The sequence below is a fragment of the Tetrao urogallus genome (genome assembly GCF_951394365.1).
Source record: "Tetrao urogallus genome assembly, chromosome: 5".
In the NCBI taxonomy this organism is placed as follows: domain Eukaryota; kingdom Metazoa; phylum Chordata; class Aves; order Galliformes; family Phasianidae; genus Tetrao; species Tetrao urogallus.
The window spans coordinates 50,410,182-50,435,401 of NC_136818.1; the positions used below are offsets into that span (position 1 = coordinate 50,410,182).

The 25,220-nt window shown below is 36.1% G+C and overlaps 1 protein-coding gene across 3 annotated transcripts in view; it reads left to right on the forward strand.

Moving 5' to 3' along the window:
* CPEB3 (cytoplasmic polyadenylation element binding protein 3) overlaps window positions 1–17,237 on the forward strand; it is a gene marked incomplete at both ends in the record, with an annotated part of 75,699 nt that extends 58,462 nt beyond the window's left edge. For all 3 annotated transcript variants that reach the window (XM_079536195.1, XM_079536193.1, XM_079536194.1), the window contains 4 exons: window positions 10,272–10,390; window positions 11,660–11,774; window positions 14,024–14,205; window positions 17,010–17,237. In XM_079536195.1, coding sequence (XP_079392321.1) covers window positions 10,272–10,390; window positions 11,660–11,774; window positions 14,024–14,205; window positions 17,010–17,237 — 644 coding nt within the window. The remainder of the gene's footprint in view (window positions 1–10,271; window positions 10,391–11,659; window positions 11,775–14,023; window positions 14,206–17,009) is intronic.
* Between the last annotated feature and the right edge of the window lie 7,983 nt (window positions 17,238–25,220).

Genomic DNA, 25,220 nt, shown 5'->3' on the forward strand with positions numbered 1-25,220 from the left:
CAAATAGCTCCATTCTGCAACCTAAAACCACCAGGATGGACTCTACCAGGAAACCAGTGTACAAAATATCTCAGTATGGAAAAAATAACTTGGAAAGAAAAGTGTAGGAGAGAGTGAAGGAGTCTGAAATTCCCCTGTGGGAAAATGCCGTAATTGAGATTAAGTTGTTTTTTTTTTCCTTAGTCACCCTAAGCACTACATTGTCCATGTTACATTTTTAAGCAAATACAAAAAGCCCAATAATATTAAAGAAAAAAAAAGTGCTACTTGCAGCATATTTTCTCCTTCAAACTCATAGAAAGGATGCGTCAGGGTAACTTAGTTACACTGTACAGCTTCTCTAGATGAATGCTGCTCAAGGAGGACAGTGACAGTACTGAAGTGTCCGTTCTAAATAGTCAGTACGCAGTTGTAATCACTTCCTATGTCACCTCCACGAATTGTAGAAAACAGGTTATGGTCAATACCAGAAAGAGTGTGGAATAAATATCTTTGCTAGTAATGCACTGCTTATTCTTTCATACACGCTTATATTGAAAGGTCGCTCACCTTTCAGTCACGTTAGCAAAGAGTTTATCATAAAAACTTCCAATACAAATTCAGTCTGAAGTTTGTGTACTTGTTAAACATCTGTTCTCTCCTGAAATAGCTCAAAAGGTAGCATTTCTCCTTCTTACTTTGCACAGTTTTCAAATCAGAAAGCATGCACATTTGTGAAGCTTAATGCATAAAGTCCACATTTGTGAAACTTAATGCGTAAAGTTGCTATTTTTCCAAATACTTTCTTGTGCAAATGTTACTGCTGTGTCAACTGCATGTCAGAGCATGTGCAGAACACCAGTTCTCAGCCTTTCCCAGCACATTCATGATGTAATGAGGGAGGAGAGACATTTGACATTGACACACAATCTTTATTTTTATCTAAAGCAAAGGTCACTAAAGCTCTTCTTAATTGAAGTCTCCCAGAAATAACCATTGATCCTTCTTTAGAACATACATACTTGTCAAAAATAGATTTTGGATCCAACAAAATTTTAGATCACTAAGGGACGTTAAATGTGGGGTTTCGAAGGGTTTTCTAGCCAGTACTTGAAGGTCTTCAATGATTAAGGCACTAAAAAGATTTAAGGCAGCAATCACAGAACAAAGAAGTTGAAAGTATTACTTGCTATGTGAACATACTGAAGTATAGAAAAAGGGCTTTTGTGTCAGTTAATCCTAAGAAAGAAGCAGTCTGCTTTTGTCAAATGAAAGCAGCTAAATATTTGTCAGATTCTCATAAACTGTGTCTAAAACCACATCGATTTTACTGATGGTCTGCTTTTTTTTTTTTTTTTTTTTTCCCATAAGTTGTTTTTCTACCATAGAAATCTAAATTCTATTTTTTTTGCCTTTTCTGTTGTTTTATAAACGGGAAGATATGGGTTAATTTGTGTTATGGGCTCCAGGATAAAATCAGTTTCATGAATAGGGAGATTGAGTTCTCGATAACAGTAGTTTGTGCTTTGCTGATAGCTTGAGCAGCATCTGTTGCTAATAATATAGGAACCATCAGATTCTTTCAAATTGTTGAGAAAAATTGAAGGGGATCATTGGTGAGGACCAGCCCTGCAGTGGGTTCACTTTTTCTGGAGGCAGTAATCCAGAAATAATTTTTATTCCTCCTGCACCCCCTGGTAAGTTGTGATCATTTCATGAGTTACAAATCCGCGCTCCCTAGAAATTCCTGCAAGCAGTAATTTATACTGTCCTGTTCCTAGAATCACTGTAGTGATGCCCACCATTCTACCCCTACAGTAAGTATACAGTAATTTCAAATCAGCGCTGTATCATCTGAAAACACACACCAAGAATTTTTCGGAGGCAATGAGCCCTATTTTTATTCTCCCGAATCAGAGTTTAAGACTGGAAGTAGGAATTCACCACGTGTTGGAAGATGGTACTTGGGAGAGGATCTGCTGCGCTCAGGTTTCAAAAGCTAGGAGCAGCAGAGAGCCGTTCTCTCCGATCCCACTGCTGTGTTTGGCAGCAAAATCGCCCCCGTTTGGGGATCTATGATGTGTGTGGGTAACACCATCTGCGTATAATCATTGCCCTGTTACATCACAGTGGAGGCTGCGCAGTTCTCGTTTAATAAAGTGAGAATCATAGTGGTTTAGAGGATTTGGTAAATCCTATGATATTTTTTGTAAAATGTACCATTCTGATCTCCCAGAAAACTGCATGCTAAGTAGAAACTTGGAGAGAGAAATTTGTTCAGCCAAAATGACTTAGATGAGTTTTGGAAAAGCTTTCTGTCATTGAGGCCTTCAAGGTGCGTCTCTTCTATACAGCCAACAGAGACGAGAGACTTGAGCAACCAGAGCTTAAAAACACATGAGAGTGAACATTCAAACCAGTTATTATTGACCTGCAACTCACAGAAATTGACATAATGACTTGTTATGATTAAACCTAGTGCTGAAGCAATGTTGTCAGCAATGGAAACCTTTTTATTAAGGGAAAAACTGCTAACAGCACATCTTCTTTGGGAAGAATTAAATACCAAGTAATTGCAAATTTGATGTTTTAAAATTATCTTTATTTTAGTTAAGCTGTAAAAATGAAACAAAAAGAACCTTCCAAGAACATTTACTACAGAATTATTTCACAAAGTGTGTAAGATTAGATTAGATAAAATGCCTTAAAATGCCAACACACAAAATATGTTCTGAATGCTGCAAGGAAGAGATCTTTCTTACTCTAAGCTGAAATTGCTCAATTCTTTACACTGTTCTGTCCAAAAGGAAACAACAAAATTTCAGTAGTTTTTTGGTGAAGTACTGAATTAATCTGCATGGTATTCTCAAATAACGCCAATTAAATTTAAGTACTATTAACTGGAGAGACATGGACTAATGATCTAAAATATCCTCCGAATGTAAACTGTTGTGCTTTTTTCTTTTTTTCTGCCCTGACTGCTTGATACACTGTGCACACAGTGTCCTTTATGTGGTCAATTTACACCACTCCCCTGATCCGTAGCTTTGGTGTTTTCAAGCTATTTGCAGATACCACAGCTGAAACCATCTGGCTAGCAGATCGGGGAAAAATTCTAGCAGTGAATTTCACGTGCAGCCCTTAAACTATCAAATGCTCCAGCACAGTACTAGCATTTTGTAGGTATTTATTTTTTTTCCCTAGTTCATCCTCATGGATAAATGATAGTGCCAGCTCTGTATGTGTGCAGAAAAACGAAGCAGAAGGGATGGTTTTCAGATATGGATGATCAGTGGTTTTATTTGCAAGGAATTTGTTAGGAAAATTCTTAAACAGTAAAGATGTTTTTTCCTTTTGGATGAACGATGACTAACTGTTCTGGCTGGATTAGAGTCAGTAGTGTGCAGTGACCCTGTCAGACAACAGAAGGTCTTCTCTAAGATTTTGGCTTCCTACGCAACATTTCTATTGGAGTGAAAGGCATTGGTCTTAGGGTAGATTCCTTGAGGTAAAGGATGGAGAACACAGCCTGTCTGAACAGTTGTCTTTCCTGGTTTTCCCCACCTCAGAACTATCAAGTCCAGCATCTGCACTCTGTCTTAAAAAGAGTCTTGCAATTTCAGTTCCTCTACAGAGAGAGTTACGAAATCCTGGTGAAGTGCAAGCTGTGTGTCTGCACATAGGGCTGTTGGAATCACACACGTGGGAGAATGTCTTGCTGGCTTCTTGGTCTGCATAAATGATGTCAGGTGCTTTTTGTTTGAAGATCTTTGAGAGAAGCTCTTTATATAATTTCTGATTGGTTTGTGCCCCATAGCTGCAGGAAATTTCCTTTCTTCTTTAAAAATAAAACTTAACCCATAATTTAAAAGGTACTATGTTGTAAGATCCAATATCAAAATTTTTTAACTAAAAATAACTGACTTCAGCTAAAAAGCAGTCTGGATGTTTGGGTCTCTGCCTTCTGCCATGAAAACTGTATGTCATCAATTCATTTTACCTCCTGCTGAGGTAAGGAATAGAAGGTGGAATCAAGCAGACTACTGACATATTTATCTAGAATTTTTCTATATTAATACTGCAGAGTAGAATCTGAAATTGGCTTATTGACAAACAAGGATAACTGGGCTTTCCCACAGACTTGAAGGCTGGTTTCTTTTCAGCCATCTGCTCAGAGTTAAAGCAGCAGCAGCAGACCTGAGCCCTGTGGAAGATGAAAAAGAGCAGCAGTGATTTAGTACTGCAACCTGAAATTGACAAATTCACTTCTGAATTTAGTTGTGTTTGTTTTTTTTTTTTCATGTTGATGCATGCAGATGCCTGCTATTCCATGCTGCCGACCCAGTAAACTTCACAGAGATAGCTCTTGCCTCATCAAAAATTTACTCTTTGTCATATAATTAATTCATGCGACTACTATCATAATTATAATAAAGCGACTTGTATGATATAGCCTTTTTTTATACCCTTTGATTCTGATTTAGAGCTGCTATGCTTTCATAAGTCTGAAGTTTTAAAATGGTGGTGACCTTTGAAAGAGGAGACAAGCATACAAATTTGCTCTTGCAATGTTTTGCACACTGTGGAAGTAAAATGCCACATAAAAGTAGGGGCTTCGATTCCCTTTCAGAATATTTGCCATGGGTTTATTGCTTTTTTTTTTCTTTTTAATGGAGGGGGTGCGCTTCAAAATTTCTTCAGAAAATGTGGGGAGAAGCATCTTTACTACAGGAAAAATTGAGATGGCATCTGGATGTCAGTGTTTTCCCATAAACTGTAAAGAAACCGCAGGTAGCAATGACCAGCAAATCCCTTCTGCTTCTTGGCATGTTTTAGAGGTGAAAGGAGCCTGTAAATCACTACCAGTGTTATTCACTGCATCGATATTGAAATGCTGTCCTCTCCATGAAGCAGTGAAGAGGAAACACTAGGGCTCCTTTCCCTTGTCCTCGTGGAGCAAGTGGATGTGCTGTGAGTTTTGTGGTCGGTTTGTTGTTTTTTTTTTTTTTCATTTACACTGAAGATGTGGAGAAGATGTGGGGGAAAAACTTTTCCATAGTACTTATGACAGTGTAGGAAATAACTGATTTTTCTACTTGGGGTATGTTAAGGTCACTAGCAGTGAAGGTGAAATGTTTACCTTTCACTCTGTCGGTAACCTCAGTGATATGGCCTATTTAATAGTAAAACTGGGATTGTGAAGACACGCAGTTCGTTTCACAGAGGCTACTGATCCAGAATCTGTTCTCATTAAACCCTTCCATATGATCTGCTTGATGCACATCTTGTCTTCCATTTAGCTTCATTTAATTTTTACGTGACCTTCATTTAATTACTCTGCAGATTCAAGGTTCAGTTTTTTTCACAGCTGTGGAACTGAGGATATGGAGAACATACCTTTAATTAAAAGCAAACAAAAAGTACTCCAAACTGTGACTTTAATGTGGCACATGGAGAATTTCTTATTTACCAGACTACTCAGACTCAATCTAGTACTCATGGAAAAAAACCAACCACCATAAAGCAAACAGGAGTCTGGCTGTAACATGCTAAACTGCTCACATTTCTTACCTTAAGCTTTTTTAGATAAAAGAATCAGCTGACAGCGTCATACACTTCTATTTAAAATTAGACTGCCTAAAAGAAATCTTTGCAGCCCTGACTAATACATAATTTCACTCTTCTGCAGTAGCTAAGTGAGATTACAGTCATTTCTATTTTAAGGTTTCTTAAGTATTTAAAGCCTTTGATGTCGTCTTGAAAATCCAGCCATGTCACTGCAACGTTTAAAAGAAAATCTGTGGTTTTTTTTAACACCCTGGATTTTTATTTTTCAAAAATGAGTTTCATTTTTAATGGTCCTTTCATCTTTGGATTTAGCAATGTGTTTTATTCATGGTCAAAGCATCCTCTAGTAAGATTACTAGTGGTGACTTTGAGCAATGACCCTCTGTCATCACATTAACTGATTTAGTAAGTTGGTTTGTACTGATTCTAAATATTCCTTTACTGTGGGCTTTTAAAACAAATCTATTCAAAAGTCGTAGTTCGTACAACTGCAATGCAATTTAAATACTTTTTTTTTAATCCAGAAAGAAAAATGAGAGAGTGCTATTTATCTTCCATGAAAAAATTACATCCATTTAAAGCTACTTTTTGCAGCAGCCATCTCAACCATATAAAAATGAAGTCACAGATATTAAATTAGAATATTAATTTTCTGTGCAAGTTTAAGTCCATATTACTTTTTCCTTAATAATGTTACATATTGAAATGTTATGTAAGAGATCATCGGTGGATGACAGATTTTTTTTATTGTCATGTTGGATTCTATAAAACATCAGAAAAAGACCCTGTCTAAACTTTCAAAAGACAGAATGAAAGAAAATGTGCCTCAGAAGTAGTTCAATTTTTTTCAAGTGTTTTTTTCATTGTGCATATGAGATAAATACACGTGAATACGCAAAGACTGTTCTGACTTGCTATACAGTGTGCAAGGAGAGAGTCCTCCTCTTTACATTGGGCTCTCCTCACTGTCCAAAATTAGTGTTATAAAACTGAGAATATGTGCCCCTTTGAATACAAATATCTGATTTTTCCAAGTGGGCTGAGTTTGGGCAATCAGGTACTTGATCTCAGGTACTGAGGAAATCAATTGATTAAGTGCAGACCTCTGCCATATATACGTGTTCAAATACTCTTTGATCTTGTATATAGCTCTTCATTATATATGATTTTCTTTATTTGCAAAGTAGCTATGATCCTAATAGCCAGAAATAAGTTAATCTTGCCAGCTTTGTATTGGAAAATGGAACTCATGGTTTATGCAACTGATAGACTGCTGTCCTTAAGTACAAGAACTTAAAACATTTATGAATTATTTCTTGTAGATACAAGTTGAGCATAAAGTGGTAAGCTTGTGTTAATATGAAGAGATGAAATGAACTCAGAACTAGTTGAAATCTCTGAGAAAAACTTCAGACTGAATTCAGTCCCCTCTAGAGCGCGAGTGAGACATCTCCACAGTTACTGTTAGCACCTTTCTAAAATATTCCTGTACCATGAAGTAAAAAGACTGTTCAGACAACCTTAGTGAAACAAAAAAAACAACAAACACTACCGTGTTTTAAGAAAATTGATGCACAGAGGAATGTGCTGAAGCACATGATGCTGAGGCATCTGAAGAAGCTTTCGGCATTTGCTCAATTCGTGTTTTTGGAGTAACATATTTTTGTTTTGAAAACTAATGTTCTTATTAATTCTACCTCACCCACTGTCCTTGTAGAATAAGTTTCCTTTAAACCTTGAAGTCATTACAGTTGCCAATTCTAAATGTTAGAAGTTAACAGTTAGAAGTCTGCTGGCCCAGAGTTTTTTGGGAGGATGAGGCTCATCTCTCATTGTAGTAGAAATAGGGATTAAAATATTCAGCAAAACAGAATACAATATCTGAAGTAGGTGTTTTGAGTTTTATAAAGTCATAGCCAAACTTTGCAGTTAAACACAGCTGACAGGAAAAGATAATTAATAAAAACTAAGAATAAGTTACAGTTTAGATTGCTCTCTTCATTAAATGATGAATGAAGTTATTGAAAATGCTGTTTTCTTCCTATTAGGAAAACCCCACCATTATTAAATTCTATCAATTGTGAAGTAATTCTTTTTTGCAATGTCAATTTTAGCAGGTATATTTTTCCACTTTCATTGTTTTTGTAATGCAATCTGAGTTCAGAGTGCATCTTCTGCCATGAAGTTCACTTCAGATGTTCCCTTTGTCCAGGGAAGCAGGCACACGCCTGTATGAACAAGCAGATGCAGGCAGTGGCACTGTGGAGGCTCGGCCATCAGTATTAGCAATCATTGCGCATTTCTTGAAAGTAAGAAAAAATACTTCCAATTTTGGCAGGTGTCTTTCTTGCCCATATTAGTTACTTTTAATTTCTCTGCAATCTCTGTTAATCCTGACTATGCAAAGTCCTTAAATAACAGGAACAGATGTGCACTCACCAAATTCTTAAGTAATGCTGGACACTGCATATGTACTTTGCCAGTCCAGCCTGCTTGCTTCTCTAGATCAACAAAGCATTGCTGCCGTAATCTCCTTACCTGACTGACTTCAGAGAGCCTACGGGGACTCCTTAGCAGGCAGGCCAATATGTTCCAGTCACAGAAGTCCAGAATCACGAGTTGTTAGCTTACTAAAGTTCACAGCTGCTGTTGGTCTCAGGTTAGAAAACAGAATTAGTACTAATTTTTACTACCCTTGTAATTAAGCAGCCAAAATTAGGTTAATTTTATCTAGCATGAGATTTTTATGATCATGCGATTCAGTGTATCCAAAAAAATGCCTGTCAGTTCCATCTACTAGTGGTGTAACTTTTTACTATGACCCAAAAAACCTTGGAAAAGTTCCATAGGAGAAAGAAGCATTTCAAGCAGTTTTCCATGTTTTTGCTGAGTGATTCAGCCAAAAAACACACTTTCCAATTTTGATTTTGACTACACGCTAAAGAAACTTCGGAAATGTTGCTGGTTTAAGATTATGAAAGTCTGAAATAGACGAAGTTCTGGTGCTAATGCTTTTTTTTTATGCCTTTGAAAATGACCAGTCATACGGAAGTCACACGGAACTGGAGATGACAGGGAAAGAGGTGATTTGGCAGATAATACTCTACAGAGGAAAATCCTTTGGCAGTGTCCTATTCATTTTTCTTTTCTAATAAATCAGAGTTGTGCAATATCTATTTAAACAGACAATACCAAATAATATTCACTCAAAACTGCAAAGGTAGGGTAAGTTACAACTATTTTTATAGCAAACAGGCTGTGTAAAGCTATACCAGAAGTTGTCATAATGTAAACAGTGAGTACCATTGGGTGGTTGCTTAGTTGAGTCTTAGGCAGATTAAGTCTTGGAGTCCTTCCTTAAACTCCAGCTGCTTCTAATTGCTGCAGACTTTTTGAAAAGAGGTAGCCTGTAAGACATGCAGCTGCCAAATTAGAAAGGTCAAAGCCAACATGTTCACATTCAGTGACAAAAACAATTTGTGCTGATTATGGAGCAAAAGAGCATGCATGATAGAAAGTCCTTTTCAGTGTGGCAGCTGTGTTCAGCCTGGCGGCCGATCTTTAAATGGCTCTGCTGCTGCAGCGTGTGCTGTGTTGGTTCGCTTCTGATGTGGCACAACATGATTGCTTGGGTCAGATCTTTAAAACTGAAGAAAGCTTTATTGATAGCTGCATTCATAAGAGCACGGAATGCCACGTACACTTAGTTTCACTGTCTAATTTTAAGTCCTAAAATTTGGAATCACTTGGGAGTAATTTTTGTTGGGCTTTCTTCTTCCTTTTGAACTGTTGTATTCAAATATAAATAACAGCAAGTCTTTGGACTCATCATAAAATGCAACAAATGTCATTCTTTTTCACTCTGGCTTGTTGCTTTCAGGTAAGCATTTTCTTCTTCTTTTTTTTTTTCAGATGAAGTATGTACACATAGAAACACTTAAACCCTTGCAGAGCTTAAATGAGCAGCTATTTAAAGATTTACTTTGTACTTTGTGAAGTCTGTCACATTTCCTGATGTACTCTGCTGAAGTTAACTTTTGACTTTAGAGTGTCACAGTGTCTTATTAACAGCATGCTTGTGGTTTGTAAGGTAAAGCAATGATCTCTCCTTGGGTGATAACCTTCCTTTGGAATGACTGTGTTTTCGAATGTTCTCAGAGTTTCATAACTTCAGAGTTTTAAAATGCTTACAAAAAATGTAGAAATTTGTTCCAGGTGATTTTGCTTAGAAATAATTTGTACTTACAAAGCAAACATGTAGTATAACCATAATTTATATTTTTATGGTGTTAACATCTCTGTCCCAAACTGGCTATTTATCTGTTTATGGTTTTTCTTTTTTCTAATATTCATTCTTTGTATATAATAACCAGAAATTCCATACTCCCACTGTGAGATCATAAGCACTGACACCAGCATGTATCCACTGGCTGGATTAAGAATAAGAACCCCTTAGTTACCAGCCTATATTCTCTCTCAAATCATTAAATAAATCATATCCTGAAAGTGTTCTTTTTTCCATTCTGAAGTCAATACTGCATGAGTGTATGATATATTAGGTGAATTTAAATTCATGAAAATAAACTAAGAACATTGAGTTACCTGTAATTTTTATATTTTATTCTTTTGGTGGGTTGCTTTCTTTATTATTAAAAAAAAAGAAGAAAAAAAGTGTTTTATAAATTAACCTGTTCTTTTTTTCTTCCACTTTTATCCTTTCCAAGGTTATGCCTTCCTGCTGTTCCAGGAAGAAAGCTCTGTACAAGCTCTGATAGATGCCTGTCTGGAAGAAGATGGGAAACTTTACCTGTGTGTATCAAGTCCCACCATCAAGGATAAACCAGTAAGTAGCTTATGCCATGACACCTCTGCTGGCCATTAACCCATTTGCTATTACTCTTTTCAGCTAAATAAATAAATAACTACTTACTGTTAATTGACTTGTCCATTTCCTGCTGCTGCCCTTGGTGTTGCATTGAATTGACTTTCTGTATCAGCGTAACACAGTTTTAACATTTGCTTCTTTCTGATAAATGCCACGTTCAATTAACTTTTATATTTGGTACTTCTGGTGTCTCACAGGAGTATGCACCCTTTTACAATGTTAGTTATAAAACAATTAGATTCAGCATTTTCACTCCACATTATTTGAAAGAAAGCTTTATGCAATGAAATGAAAAATTTAACTATCTCCTCTTCTTTCCCTCCATTAAATACCAGGTAATTTCAAATATCCCCTGTAATCCATTATTTTATTGTTTGTCCTGAATGCAATTACCAAGACATTTATAACTTAGGTACGTCCAATTTGCCATATATAAACTGAAGGGTAAACACAAGTAAAGCAGAAAGCTATGATAGAACATACAGTACCTTGTTTCTATTGCTAACATCTCTAATACTCTTCAAAGCTACTCTTTTTCATGGCTATGGATACATACAGATTAAATGGAAACTACAAATAAATTCAATTAGATAAAAATATGTTGACTTCTTAAAATGGTATTGAAAAGCTTACACAGATAAATGAACTATCTAATATTACAGCACAGTCAGTGTGTGCATGTACTAACAGCGACACGCAGATATGAGCAGCTTTATGTCCAAATGACTTGAGAGCAGTTTTTCTCTACGTAGTTTGAAAATTTCTTCTCAGCTTAACAAAGTGAGCAACTGCACTGTCAAAATAAACTCTTTTTGTATTTCAAGCACAGAAATTTATCTCTTTCCATTTATCAGTGCTTAAAAATGTGTGGTTTATTGAATGTGAAGTCCAAACTCCATCGGTAATTATGCACAGGTGATAAAATGTTCTGGAAGTCCTTTCATAGTTTGCTTGTTATAAATGGCAGCTGGGGACAGGGAACTAATGAGGTAGGAGTTTGCTATGATGAAAAATTTAACTCAAGCCTGGCCTCTAGAGGTGAAAAATTAATTGTCCACCTCCTCTCAAACACTTAGATAAGCTACGTTCTTGGCATTTTGGTGCACACACCACTGATTCACTGCTTTTACTAAATTGTATTGTTGATTAGAGCATGATTTAGTAACTTTTTCTTTATTTTAAGTTGTCAAGTCCTCTACTAACTATAAACTCTAATTCCCTATACAGGTGCAAATTCGCCCTTGGAACCTAAGTGACAGTGACTTTGTGATGGATGGGTCTCAGCCTTTGGACCCAAGAAAGACTATTTTTGTTGGAGGAGTTCCACGGCCCCTCCGAGCTGGTGAGTAAAAGGAAAATGCTGGGCATGTAATAGAGTTTTCAGATTAAGCAGAACACATTAAAAGTAGAAAAGATGTACAGTATGTGTAAAAGAAATAGAATAGAATACAGAAAACATATCCTGTATTTTCTCGAGATCACAGCTCACTTTCTAAGTCAGTTAATTTCTTTTTGTCTACGAAATACAAAACCTGAATTTTTATCTTCCAAATAGGTTACTGATTTGGATAATAGATAGAAACAGTTTTCTTCAAATTTGCATCACATACAGAAACTGGCTGATTTTCTGTATATATCCACCATCTCAATCCTAACCCTGATTTGCTTGCTGAGATGCAGGCGAATTTCCCTGCCCTTTGACTAGAATACAAACTTCTCCAAGCTCCTTTCCAACTCTGTAATTTCTCCCTCTTTCTGACCCCTAACTCTGACTTTCCTGTGGAGCTATGGGTAAGGCCTCAGCTTGTGTTCAGAAGAGAGATTTCTCCCTGTCCAGTTCTCTTGTAGCCCCACTCTGTACTGAAGGCTACTTTCAGACCCACTCCTAGCCCCCCGCAACTGTAACTCCTTACTTTCTCTTTCTTCCAAGCCCAGTCTTATCCATAATTCTGAGAAGCTGTATGCAAGATCCTCAGTCATTGCTCTCAGAAAGATTTCTCCTAGCCCAGGTTTCTTGCCAGCTTCCATTTTCCTCAACATCTTAAAATAAGGTATAATTGTAAGAGAGGATAATTATGTAACTGATAACAATTAAACATCACCTCACTTCTAATTATAGCACTTCACAGAACTGTATGTCATTTGGCCTTTCATAGATTGTTTATGCATTACATTTGAAAACAGGTAGTTATGTTCCAAAGCAGATAGTGAGTTTCCAGCTCTTGTCCGCAACTTTCAAGGTCTCATTCAGACATTTTATGTAAGATGTCTGAACACTGTGTGGTTTCTTCCTCCTGGAATCATATATATTCCTTGTCTATTGGCAAGAGTAACTTGCTGAAATTATTTAAAATGCTCTTAAAAGCTCTTGTTTATTCCAGATTGTTACTTTTTGAGATCATTACCTAAATAATGGTTACAAATCGCAGGAAAGCAAAAGAATATTTTAGTCTGTATGTCCTGGAGGTAGTTTCCCCTTACTGTTTGGAGTATGAATTTGATCTAGTTTGGTGAAATGGCTTGGACATTTGTTTGCTTGTTGCAAATGGACAAATTAGCATTTGGTCTTTCCATAATGTGACACATGTTTACACAAATGCACATTTAAATAATTAAACATATTCAGTTTTATAATTAGCTCTATTCTATATGTAGTTAACAACTTCTGTGAGAATTTCAATAGTTTAAATATAATAATCTTTTCCCTTCATCTCAGATTTCTGAATTTTAGCTTGCTACCAAAGGGTTTTCACATGTTGGAATTAAAAAAAAAAACTGACTTGGCAGGTCCCAATGCCTTGCTTTGAGCGTTTGTCGTTCATCCATCAAATTTGTTTTACTATCAGCTTATAGAGAGAAAATGTCTCAGCAACTGTACGTCTTCACACACTTCACATGCCTCTGCTCCATTTCCTTCAACTCTTCCCCTTCTTTCTGTATGTTTCCTTAGCCATTCACTCACACTGTCTACTGAGTGAATGTTTATAACTTTCTTTTGAGTTGTTTATGCCAGGAAAAACAGCAAACCATTTTAAAAGACCCAAAATCAAGTTAATATTTTAGAAATATAACTAATTAAAATTCACCCTAAATGTTGGCATGTGTTAAATATAACTTCTGGTGTTTCACCAAATTTTGTTTCGTACATGAAATACTTTCTTAATGTCTTTTCAAAGTCCTAACATGTAGGCTAAAAGAGCAGATTCTAAATAAAGGAGTATATTTGAGTGACCTTATATTTAAACTACTGTTAGCAAGCCTTGCTGGTGCTGGGATAAACCCTGAGTGCTTGATCTCAAACATCACAGTTTCAATTTGCTATATGATAAATTCCAGAAAAGTTGATCTGATCCCTGCTCTTACAAGGTGCATTCTTTCTACAGTTCAACCACTGCAAGTTTCATTTCTAGACTTTATGTTTTACTGTGATTTATAGAGTTGTTTCAAACTGCTTAAAACCAACATGTAGGTTTGCAATTTTAGACTTTGGACACAGTCGTACTAAGGCAAATACCACTACTTTTTAACCCAGCAAACCAAACAGAACTGTTATTTATGTTGAATCCATATTTTTAAATTGCCTTCTTGCAGTTGAATTGGCAATGATTATGGACCGTTTATATGGAGGTGTCTGCTATGCTGGCATTGATACAGACCCAGAGTTGAAGTACCCAAAAGGTGCTGGCAGAGTGGCTTTCTCTAATCAGCAGAGCTACATTGCTGCTATCAGTGCTCGCTTTGTCCAGCTCCAACACAATGACATTGATAAACGGGTAAGTAAAGTGGTACGAAATGATTGTTACTAAGAGAACTGTACAGAGATTAAAAACATCCTTATACTAATGCTGTGTTAGAAAACAGTAACTTCTGTTCTTTGGTGGATAATTTTTAATTATTTAGACTATAGTGGAAAAAGTAGACTTTAAAATTGTTACTTGAGATTTTTAACACTGAAATCAGAAAATAGTTGATGGCAAACTCAGTTTAGTCTCACCTTTTTTGTTTTGAATTCTAAAGATCAAGCACTGTAGAATGAACCCACCTTCTTTTGAGTTTAGATGTTTGCTTGTTATGCATCAAGAGATTTTATTTCTGGCTCTCCATGTGGCTTCTGGCTACTTGTATCACTTATGGTGATTCTGCAGTTAGGCAACCTTTTCTCTCCACAATGAATGTCTAGCTTTAAAATTCCCCAAATGCGGGTATTATTGTAGAAATAGTAGACAATGATGGCCTCAAAATATTGGGTATTATTTAACCAAAAAGAGATGCCAAAAAAATCCTTGATGAGTAAATGGGAGGGGAAAAAATGAGGTGTTTGCTGCCTTTTATTTTTTTTCTTAGTCTATGGGCTCTAAGGGTTTTCCAAGTAGAGGATGAAATGAATGTCTTTACTAAATTCTGAGTTGAAGACATTAAATGAAAAAATTACTTAATTTCCAAGTCGTATATCTTCAGACTTTCTATTTTTCTACCTCTTGATTACATGTACAAATAGCACCCAAGTTTTTGAGGACTTAGCATTTAAAATTATTCAAAGGAACACGTACCATGCAGTGCTGGTATGTATAACAAGAGGGATGGCTGTTTTTCTACCTAATCTATTACGAATTGTTTATTAAGAGTCATCTTGATGGGTACTGAGCATGTCCACTATATGCTGCATGTAGTTAAAAACACACCTACAGAGCACAGTCCAAACTGGTTTTAGTTTCTCTTTAAAAATCTGGACTATTTTTTTGTTCTTGTCAGATTAGATGAGGTCATAGTTGCATCTCCTCAAACTAGTTTTGTGATGCTGGTGCGTGTTGTGATTTTATCTAAGATGAGGCTGTTCCTTAGTCTATTTTGTGCACTGAATTCATACAGTTTCTACTGGGAATCTAACAAAATGAATTTAGGAGGATTATATCTTTTGAGGGTTATGTATCTCTTGTGCTTGAAAACCTGTTTTCTTCCTGAGCTTTAAGACACATCCACAAATGATGCTATTTGGTAGTTGTTTTCAACAACTAGTACTCATCCCAGATGGTTGATGGAGAATTTAAGCTTACTTCATTATCTTTTATCTGTTTTTAATGTAGGTTTATCCTTGAGTTTAAAGAAGCATGAATTCATTTAATTCTGTCCTCAAATTTTTATCCCCAATAGACTGAAATCTCTGAATTGTACAGTACCCATTCTTAAAACTATTTCACTAGGAAATGTGAGTAGGTGGAGATCTAGAGATATGCTGGACACTGGTCCTGCTTTCTTTCTTCCAATTTCATTTGAGACAATGGCATGGTATCTGATAAGCAGATATCTTCAGAGTCATATCAGCAGCACAGTGTAATTAAAAAAGAACAAGCAAAAAAATCTGTTCTATCAGTACCATAAGCCATAAATATTACTTGCCATATAAGCTTTACTTCAAATGAGTAGCATTTGTTGACAAATTGAAGTAAAATTTACCATAAACATTTCTGTGCAAATTTCTTGTTTTTCAACTTGCTGTTTTGTTCTGTGTCTAATATTGCAACCATTTAAGAGTAGTTACTGTGATCAAATTTTCTATGCAGCAAAACACTTTGTTACAGCAAAATTATTTACTAAGTACGCAGATCTCATCTTTTTCTAAGTCTTTTTTTAAATGTAGCTAACTGAACTTAAACACTTTATAAATAGCATCACAGAGACATAAGAATTACACATGCACAAACTACTGACTTCTCCAGAAGAAATAAACAGTCAGTTGAAATGTTATTTAAATTTAAATAACATTTAAATTTGCCATTATTCAGAGGAACAAAAACAGGAGAGAACTCGCATGCTGTCAGCTCCTGTAGCGGCGTTATGGCAGTGCCTGGCCACGCACTGAATGCTGCTGTGGTTGGCACAGGTGCTTTATAAGACAACAACAACATCCCTGCCCTTGGATGTTTACAACTGAGACTAGGACAACAGTCCACTGCTCCAGCCTATTTGTAATTGGTTGCAAGACCATAGTTACAACAACTTTGAAATCTTACCACATGTCTAGAGCTAAATGCAGAAGTTAGACAGTGATTTTTGCAAGCATAAAGCAGAGTATTTAATACTAGTGCATTTAATTTTGTTTAATGTGAACCATTTCTTCATCTGTAAGCTTGGTCCTGCATTTTTGCAGTTCATAAAAAGCAACCAACACCAAAAAAAAAACCCAAAAACCTCTGAAGCTCATCAGACTCTCAACTCTGAAGTTTAGAAATACAGGTTTGTTTTTATCAGTCAGTTTCCTTCATACGTGCCGCTTGCTCTGCCCTCGTAACAACTGTATTCACACAGCTGGAAGCTTCCTAGCTGCAAATTCCTCGGTGGCACTATTTTTGCCATACTTCGATCTTAGTACTGTTCTAAGAAATGTTGAATAGCTATCCTTGAGATTTTCCGACAAGTAATCTGGTTGGTATGAAAATCTAACTGCCGAGCCCTTTGGGTTAATCCAGCATCAGTTGGAAACCTTCAACAGAGTCAAAAGAACTAAGATATTGTTCTTCTATTCACACTTAGCAAAACTGTGTAATCGACTTACAGTTCTTTCTGTCTCTTGATGCAGGTGGAAGTGAAGCCATATGTGCTGGATGATCAGATGTGTGATGAATGCCAAGGCACTCGCTGTGGTGGAAAATTTGCTCCGTTCTTTTGTGCCAATGTTACCTGTTTGCAGTATTACTGTGAATACTGCTGGGCAAGCATACACTCTCGTGCTGGGCGAGAGTTCCACAAACCACTGGTAAAGGAGGGAGGTGACCGACCCCGCCACGTGCCGTTCCGCTGGAGCTGAACCCCAGGCCTCCCCCAGCAACAAGTACTGGAGTAGATAAAATCGAGGGAAAAAGAGAGCGCTGCCTCAGGGCTTAGTGTTCTGGAAATTTGTGCATTCGTCCTCGACTTTAATGAAGATATGGGTCTTTTTATTACTATTATTATTATTTACAGTCACATTACTGAACTCAGTGTCCAGTATGATACAAACCGGCAGAGTGTAACTGTACTGATTTTGCACTTTGATTCACACAAACATCTGCTTGGTACCTTAATTTCCTACACAAGACTTGTCACTAGTGACATTATGTAGACTGCCATTCTCATCAGCCTTCACTGGGTTGATGTGTATGTGATGAAGATTTTTTTATTATAATTATAGTTATTTTTATTTTTAAACTGGAGCATGCACTTATTTTCAGAAATTTAGACTTGCCCCTAGCAGATGACTTACCAAAGGTAATATTCACAAGTAGGTGGCAGATGTAGCAAAAACTTATCAGATATTCAGCAATTGTTAGTTTGGGTCATTTAGCGTAGTAATAACCCTTAAAGAAAATAAGCCTTTAGTTGCTCTCCATTTTTGACTTGTAAGGATGATACCTCATAAGCTGGATCAGACTTTTTTTTTTCTTTTGTTTTGCTAAGGGTTTTTCTTTCTTTTTTTTTTCTTTTTTTTTTTCTTTTTTTTGTTAGGTCTTTTAGTGTTATGTAAATGTATGCTGCAATAGCTTTTGCTGCTATTAAAATGGTATTACTAATACCAGAATACTCTATTCAGGCTAGGGTATCAATTAAAAAATGAATATGTGATTAAAATAGTGATGGCTGCTGAAAGGAGATCAGTATAGCATACAGAAAAGCTTCCAAGGAAGGTCAATATTTTTTGACTGCATGTTTACTTAATCAGGTTGCTGCATGCAATAAATTTTATATATGTCTAATATAAAACCTGCCCACAATGCACAAATTACGAGTCTACTTAGGTGACAAAATATTGAGTAACAAAGAAAAAAAAACTGATTACTGACTGGAGGAAGGCATGCCTCAGTAAATGTAATGCTTCTGAAATTAGGATCAGCCCATTACAGAATGACCTATACTACAACAGATATAAAAACTAGCTGTAGGATATTCATAAAACAAATTTGTGGATGGTAGATGAAGTACTTTGCGGTGCTCTGTTATATATCGTGCAATTTATTTTATATAGTAAGGTGATTATGTCTAGTACTGTGATCAAACTTAACTGTTAAAGCCTCTGTATCCGACATTAACACACTCTTGACAGTTCATAACAGGTACATAAACAGAAATGAGCTCTTACTTACAATCTCTCTCCTAACGCTTGCACCAGTTACGTAGTTGCAGACTTTGTCCAGAAAACCAAAGAGCTCATACTAGCATACATACACTACCAACTAGATAGTCTGTCAACCTAATGAACTAGGCACATTTAAGAAAGTTAGAAAAAGAAGTGGTGCTAAAGAAATGTCTGCATATAAAAGTAACATGAGATGTCTGCTCTGTGGATGTGGCGTTATCTCTCTAATCCCTGGATGTATCCTGTGAAGCTTGAACACAATTAAGACCTGCTAACACAGTGGACATTTTTTTAGCATGAACTATGGGGCTGCAGATAGCATATAAATATAAACACACTTGGTATACTAACGATTGTGAGAATGTGTACACTATTTTTTTTCTTTTTTTTTTTTCCTTTGTTTTTGCAGTTCTGGGGACAATCTGACTGGATATGACACCGCATAGTAGATGTAAATGTTCTGGGTTTTGTTTGTCGTGATGTCCTTGTTTGTGTCTAATTTAGTAAGCTGTTTTTCCCAGTGTTTAGTTGCGAGTATTGGCTTTGAAAGGAACTTTTTCTGTTTTTGAAAAAAAAAAAAAGAAAAAATAGTTTTTTACTGGTTTAAAATGCTAATTATAATTATCCCTTTTGAGGTTACTTCTGGGCATTTTTGTGATATTGCTTTTCCCAGCCCAGGTGTCTTTTCTGTTTTTTCATCTGTACAAGACATTTTGTTATGCACTACTTTTTGTATCTAGACAGTTTTCAACAGTCGGCTGATGATTTTTTTTAAAGAAAAAGGCATGCTTTCTGACTGACATGATCTTTTGCAATACCTCAATTTTGAAATATAGGAAAGAAAATGATATTTTCTAAGTAAGTTTATTCAGAAAAATATATATTAATTTAATTCTGCAAGAAAAATGATTTAACAGATGGGTAACTTTATTTTTTTCATGCTTATTTGAGTTTTTTTGAAAATGAAGAAGTTAGAGCTTTATAACTGTAATATTAAAGATCATAGCTAACCTACAGAAATCTACCTAATTATGTGAACGAAGTAAACCCTTTTGAAGAAATACCCCTCTTTCATGTACAAACATACCCCCAGAGAGTGTGAGAGAGAGAGAAAGAGAGAAAGAGTGAGAGAAAGAGAGAAGCTGGAAGATGTACGTTACAGCGTAACGTTGGGTTAAAACTAAAAAACAAAATTATCGTGAAAAACAGCTGTAAACAAACTCCATTTGGTGCTGAAAGTTGTGAATAGAAGGTGGAAAAAATATTTTCCCTTAATTTGTATATTTATAATCAAGTGTGATTATGCACGACTGACCAGAATTGTGAGAGTTCTTCTGTTTGTATTTTTTTAAAGAGAACTTTTTTTAGTTTATTAAATTATAACATGCTCCCTTTTGTTTTGTAAATGAATGTGCCCCTGAGTTGTTAATATGTTATTATTAAAAGAGGGTCCTTCAAAAAAAAAAAAGTTATTTTTTAAAATAAGGAGTTCTGAACTGCAACTTGACTAAGAAGCCCCTGGGTACAACAGGTCCTATTGTGGCCTTTTCTGATGTGAGACTTGAACTAGTTGATTTTTTGAAGGCTAACCTAACCTCGACTATTTGTTGTTATGTGCAATACTGTTTGTACTGTTTGTATAAAAAAAAAAAGAAAAATGAAAAGAAAAAAGGCATAAATCTTTATTGCAGATTTATTTTCATTGCAGACTTTAGACATTGTGATTCACTAAAATCATTTTTCTACTGTCAAATATGTACCTTTTCTTCATGCTGGTATTTTTTCAATAGTAATGTAGCCTTTGTACTGAGACAAATTTTCATTGTTATTTTTAGAAAGATTTTTTGCTAAGAAAAAAATTAAACATATTTACATATTTTTCATTTTTATTTCGTATTTTCTTTAAGGAGTGCTTTCTCAACCATTAATATAGTTGTTTCTGGGAGAGACTTTCATATCTGGTCAATGTCATTAATATTATTTTGTATTTTTACTTGGAATAAATTAATTTTATGATGCTAATTCTTTAAAAGTTTATTTTTTTCATTTTCAGTTATTTTTGAAGCTAAAATCTTTGTAATATTGTTACTAAAGTGTCTAGTTTTTTGAAATGCAAAGCTTTATGTATTAACTTGCTGATGTGGTTTACAATAGTGTGGCAATGATGAAACGGTTGGTTATGTAAAGCGATTGGAAAATTGTAACAAAGAATTGGGCAATAAAATGACCGAATGAAGCAGAAAAAATGTGATATTTTGAAAAGCCTTTTCCTTTATCAAAATGATTTAGGGAGATAATAGGGATGTCACAGTACCAGTTCGCTGTCTAGATTTATACACCACCAGTGTTGATTCAATCCGACTGCCGTTACAGTTAACTAAATCTATTGAAATGATGGGTTTTTGACCCTGCCCATTCAGCATAATGCTCCATTACTTTTCTTGTCATTAACTTTTCAAAACTCTTTCGATAGCCTTAGGCCGAATCTCCTAAAATATATATCCTTCATTGTATTTTTGCCACCCTGTTATTTATTTATTTATGAACTAAAATGACCCTTTCCTGCACAACTTCCTTCTTGCATACATTTATCAGTGGCAGCATGGAGCAGACCGTAGGTACCCACATCATTTTCTAATGAAGTTACCACACAGTGTTGGTAGCTGCCTAGTTAATGCAGAATAACGTACGCCCATTTCCTGGTAGCAATGCAGTAACCCATATTGCCACCATGTCTGAACATTAGTTCAGCTTCTTTGTCTTTCTCTGTTCTTCTCTGACTCTCCTGTGTCTTCGTCCTTTTTTTTCTTTCGTATTGGCAATACCAAATGCAACATCAAAACACCCGTCACTTCACCTCCATTTACATCACCTTTGTTTTCCTGTGCAGCCAGGAGAAACCCCTTCCCGATGCCAGTGACTGTTCTGTCACCTAAACCAATCCAGACTGAAACTGGTGTTGCGTAAACAGGGCATACAGTGACATTCTCTGGACAAAACAACTACTTCAACGAGTTATTGATGGCCTTTTAGACTAACTTACGCCAGTGTTAGAGTGGCTCATCCATAACTTGTGGAAAGAAGCTGTCCAGAGTCGGTCTATCGTGTATCCTCTGTGTGTTCAGTTCTGTAAGTAATGTATAGACTAGATCAAATAGTGAAGTAAAATTTAGACTCAAATTAGGTACTACTGGTTGGAATGTACGCAAATTGAAAACAAAGGAGATTAAGGAATGAAGAGGGAATAAATAATTCCTGCTAAGTGGTACAAAGTTTATGCTTATACTTCTGCCTACATGCTTGTATTTTATAGCCTGCTAGCAAGGCATGGGCTAAAACAAATTGTATTGCAAATATGCAGTTAGCAAATAACTTTGCTGATTTCACTGTTAGAGTAGTTTTAAAAAAAAGAAAAGAAAAAAAAAAAGAAAAAAAAAGAATGGCGCTTAACTGGGAAAAGCTCCCATGTTAATATTTCAGTATTGTGACATCTCTACTTGCAAGGTATGAGTGAAAGATTAGTCACAGATATGTAGAAATGTCTCTTTCGTTTAATCTGGCTTGTATGTAGTTGCTTTTACGCTAGTTTGTATGATGTCAGCTAAACCCTTTTTCTTTCCCTTCCTTTCCTTTTATCTCTCTTTTTCTTTTTTAAACAAACTTCTTATCTCTGCTGCTATAGTGTTCAGTCATACCACAGAGTATTTTATATTCATGTTAGTGACACTACTGTCTGTACCCCAAATGGGTAGCTGGTCAGAAATCACATTGCTCACATAATTCTGGTACACTCAAATATAAATGAGAAAAAGTTTAGCAGTAAGTAAAAAATGAGGGTGCTAATAAGAGGTCATTTTGTTTAATTCCTTTTATTATTTTTTTTTTCCTGGATGTAGTTCTGTTGGGGTATAAAGTATTAGATATTTGTACTTTTACTGTCAAAGTAATGGACATAACTTTTAGCGCATTCACAGCTAAGATCTCTGTACTTGTTTTTCAACTAATTTTAAATGTACTGTATCTTTTATTACATGTTCTCTTAGATTGTTTTGCTAGTAATTCTAACAAGGCTTCTTCCTTTCTGGCTTGGACTAATGCTTGTATGGAACTGCAGTACTGTGACTAAACATGGAGCTTAATGCTGCTATTGCTTACAACTGCTTAAACTTTGTAGTTTGGACTTTATTTTTTTCTGTAATAACTTATTAAATATAGTTGTATGAAGTACTGACACTTGTCATCCTTTGCACACGCTAAGGAAATCTTGGGGTATGTATTATGGGAATGCAAACAAGCTACAAAAAAACCCGAACACCAAATCCTCTACCTATTGTACAATTTTATACCAGATAAGGCTCAGCGCATACACACAGTACTCACTTCCCACATACGCTTACACATGCACACTTCCCAATTACTTTGTGACTACATGGTCCACTTAAAACAGTATTGAGTGCCTTTTCAATTACCTTTTCTGAATTTAACAGTTGCCACCTACCTTACATAGTGCTTTCTAATTGGCAGTTTAATGATGGCTGCAAGCTAAACGTTGGACCGATTGATTAAAAAAAACTGAGAAAGAAGCTCTACAGTATTAGTTGCTAATGGTTTCTATGCTAAGAATAGGAGACAATCGACTCAGCAACATGGCTGTTTGGAACAACACAGAATGCTTCCATGAAAAAACTGTGACTTCTGCTATGTTGGGGTCAGAGGAGACACCACACGAATTATGCGTGTTTTATTTCACTGCTTTCTTTCGTGTCTGCACAAAAACAGCTCAACAACCCTGCTGGAACGATCTGCAGTAGAAATTATAGACTGACTCCAATGCTATAAATTAAGTGCCCATTTGGAAAGTATATGAGAAGCTTATGAGGCTGTGTTCGCCAAACAAGTGTTGTGCACACTCCCTTAGCGTGCAGAGCCTTGCGACTTTGCATTATGTTGTTTTATCCTAACATTACCACGCGCAGTAACTTACATACATGAAAGCAGCAAGCTCGGATGCTAGAGAGCAAATAATGTTCAGGCACTGACTTGTTTTGAAACAGGTAGTGAATGAGTACAGCTCTAAGGAGAACAGTCTGCCGACTGCTCTTCCAAAAGTGTTTTTAGAAGGCAGCGATCTGTAATAGGAATTCTAGTAAATAAATGTATGAAAACTTATAGATTTCTGGTTACTTCGGAGTTAAATTTGAGAAGGAAGCTCTTACAAATAGCTTCCAGTTAATGTGTGTTAAGCTGCTGTGTTGCAGCCTCTAGCTATAGAGTTCCTATGTAAGCAGCACACTTCAAATTCTTCTGGACAAAACCAAATTTAGTTTTATTCCCATTCTCTACTACAGAAAAAGTTGCTGGAAGAATTGCAGCAGCCTCTCTGGAAATTTAATTCCCAGTCCTTCACTACTGCATTACTAATAGGACATCCCATGCTACTGGTGAGGTACTAATACCGTCAGTTTTCCTTCTTCAATTGATAGCATTTGACTCAGACAATGCAATGCTCATAATAAAAATGCTCTCACTAATTTAAATCAATGGACTTCAAAAGTATAGAAAACTGCATGACCCCTCCTGCTTCTTGTTTGTATGTGTTATTCTTGTTAGGTTTAAACTGAAGCGACTACCTGTATGACTACTGAAGCTTGTGTACTAAGCCTGGTTAGGTACCCTTCTAAGCTAAACCAGCAAAGCTTTTCTTAATCAAGGCAGCAAACCAAAAGCACAGACCTGTAGAAAAGGTAAAGCTTAGCTCTTAGAAGCCGTAAGCTGCTTTCCTCATGATCCAAACAAACAATATCTAAGCAGCATGAGCACACAGAGAGACCTGCTGTACATTCTCCCAGGGAAATGGATTTTAAAGCAAGTAACTGTATTATTCCTGATAATTTATGTTACAGTCTATCTAAACATGTTCTAGCTTAGAAAATGCCTACATCGACTTCTACCGGCCGGTTCATTTACTTCATTGCACCTAATGACCTGCAGGTGCATACTAGCAAAGCTGAGGTGAGGAGGAATGGGAAAAGGCTAAGCAGTCCAGTTTTTCTCCATTTTAATCAACATTTTATCTAGAAAAAAATCAGTCTGGCAGAAATAAGTAGAAGTGTTTAGCAGCCATTGTAACAGATATTATGTAAGTCAGAAATAGGGCTGAAAACACAACCAAGAGACCCTCTGTCCCTCTGACCCCCACAAGCACCTGAATCTTTCAATAACTGACTTATTTCTGCAGCTTCACCCTCTCAGCTCAGAGAGCCTTGGTTTGAATACAAACATTCTTGGTTGGATGCAACAGCAGAAAGCAAGAGACCTTCTCCAGTCTCAAGCAGTGTGAGTCAGTCAAGAGCACAAAACTCTGATATTTTACACTGAAAAGTAACCAGACTAGCCAGTACTAAAGCATCTTTCTTCTACTGCTTGAGCTGCTTTGGGTAATTCTACACCACATTTACTGTACAGGTGCCTAAAACTCAGAGGCATGCATTACACCCTGGTGCCCACAGTCTAAACAATTGGCCACAGTGACATTCAACTTCTTAATGCTACATAATTCCACAGATTCAGCTTTGTGACCTTGACTTTTTTTTTTCACTTCTCGTAGATTTGTTTATCTGCTAAAACTTGTGTATTGTGTTCTTTTATTCAAAGATGATAAGTACCATTGGTTGACCA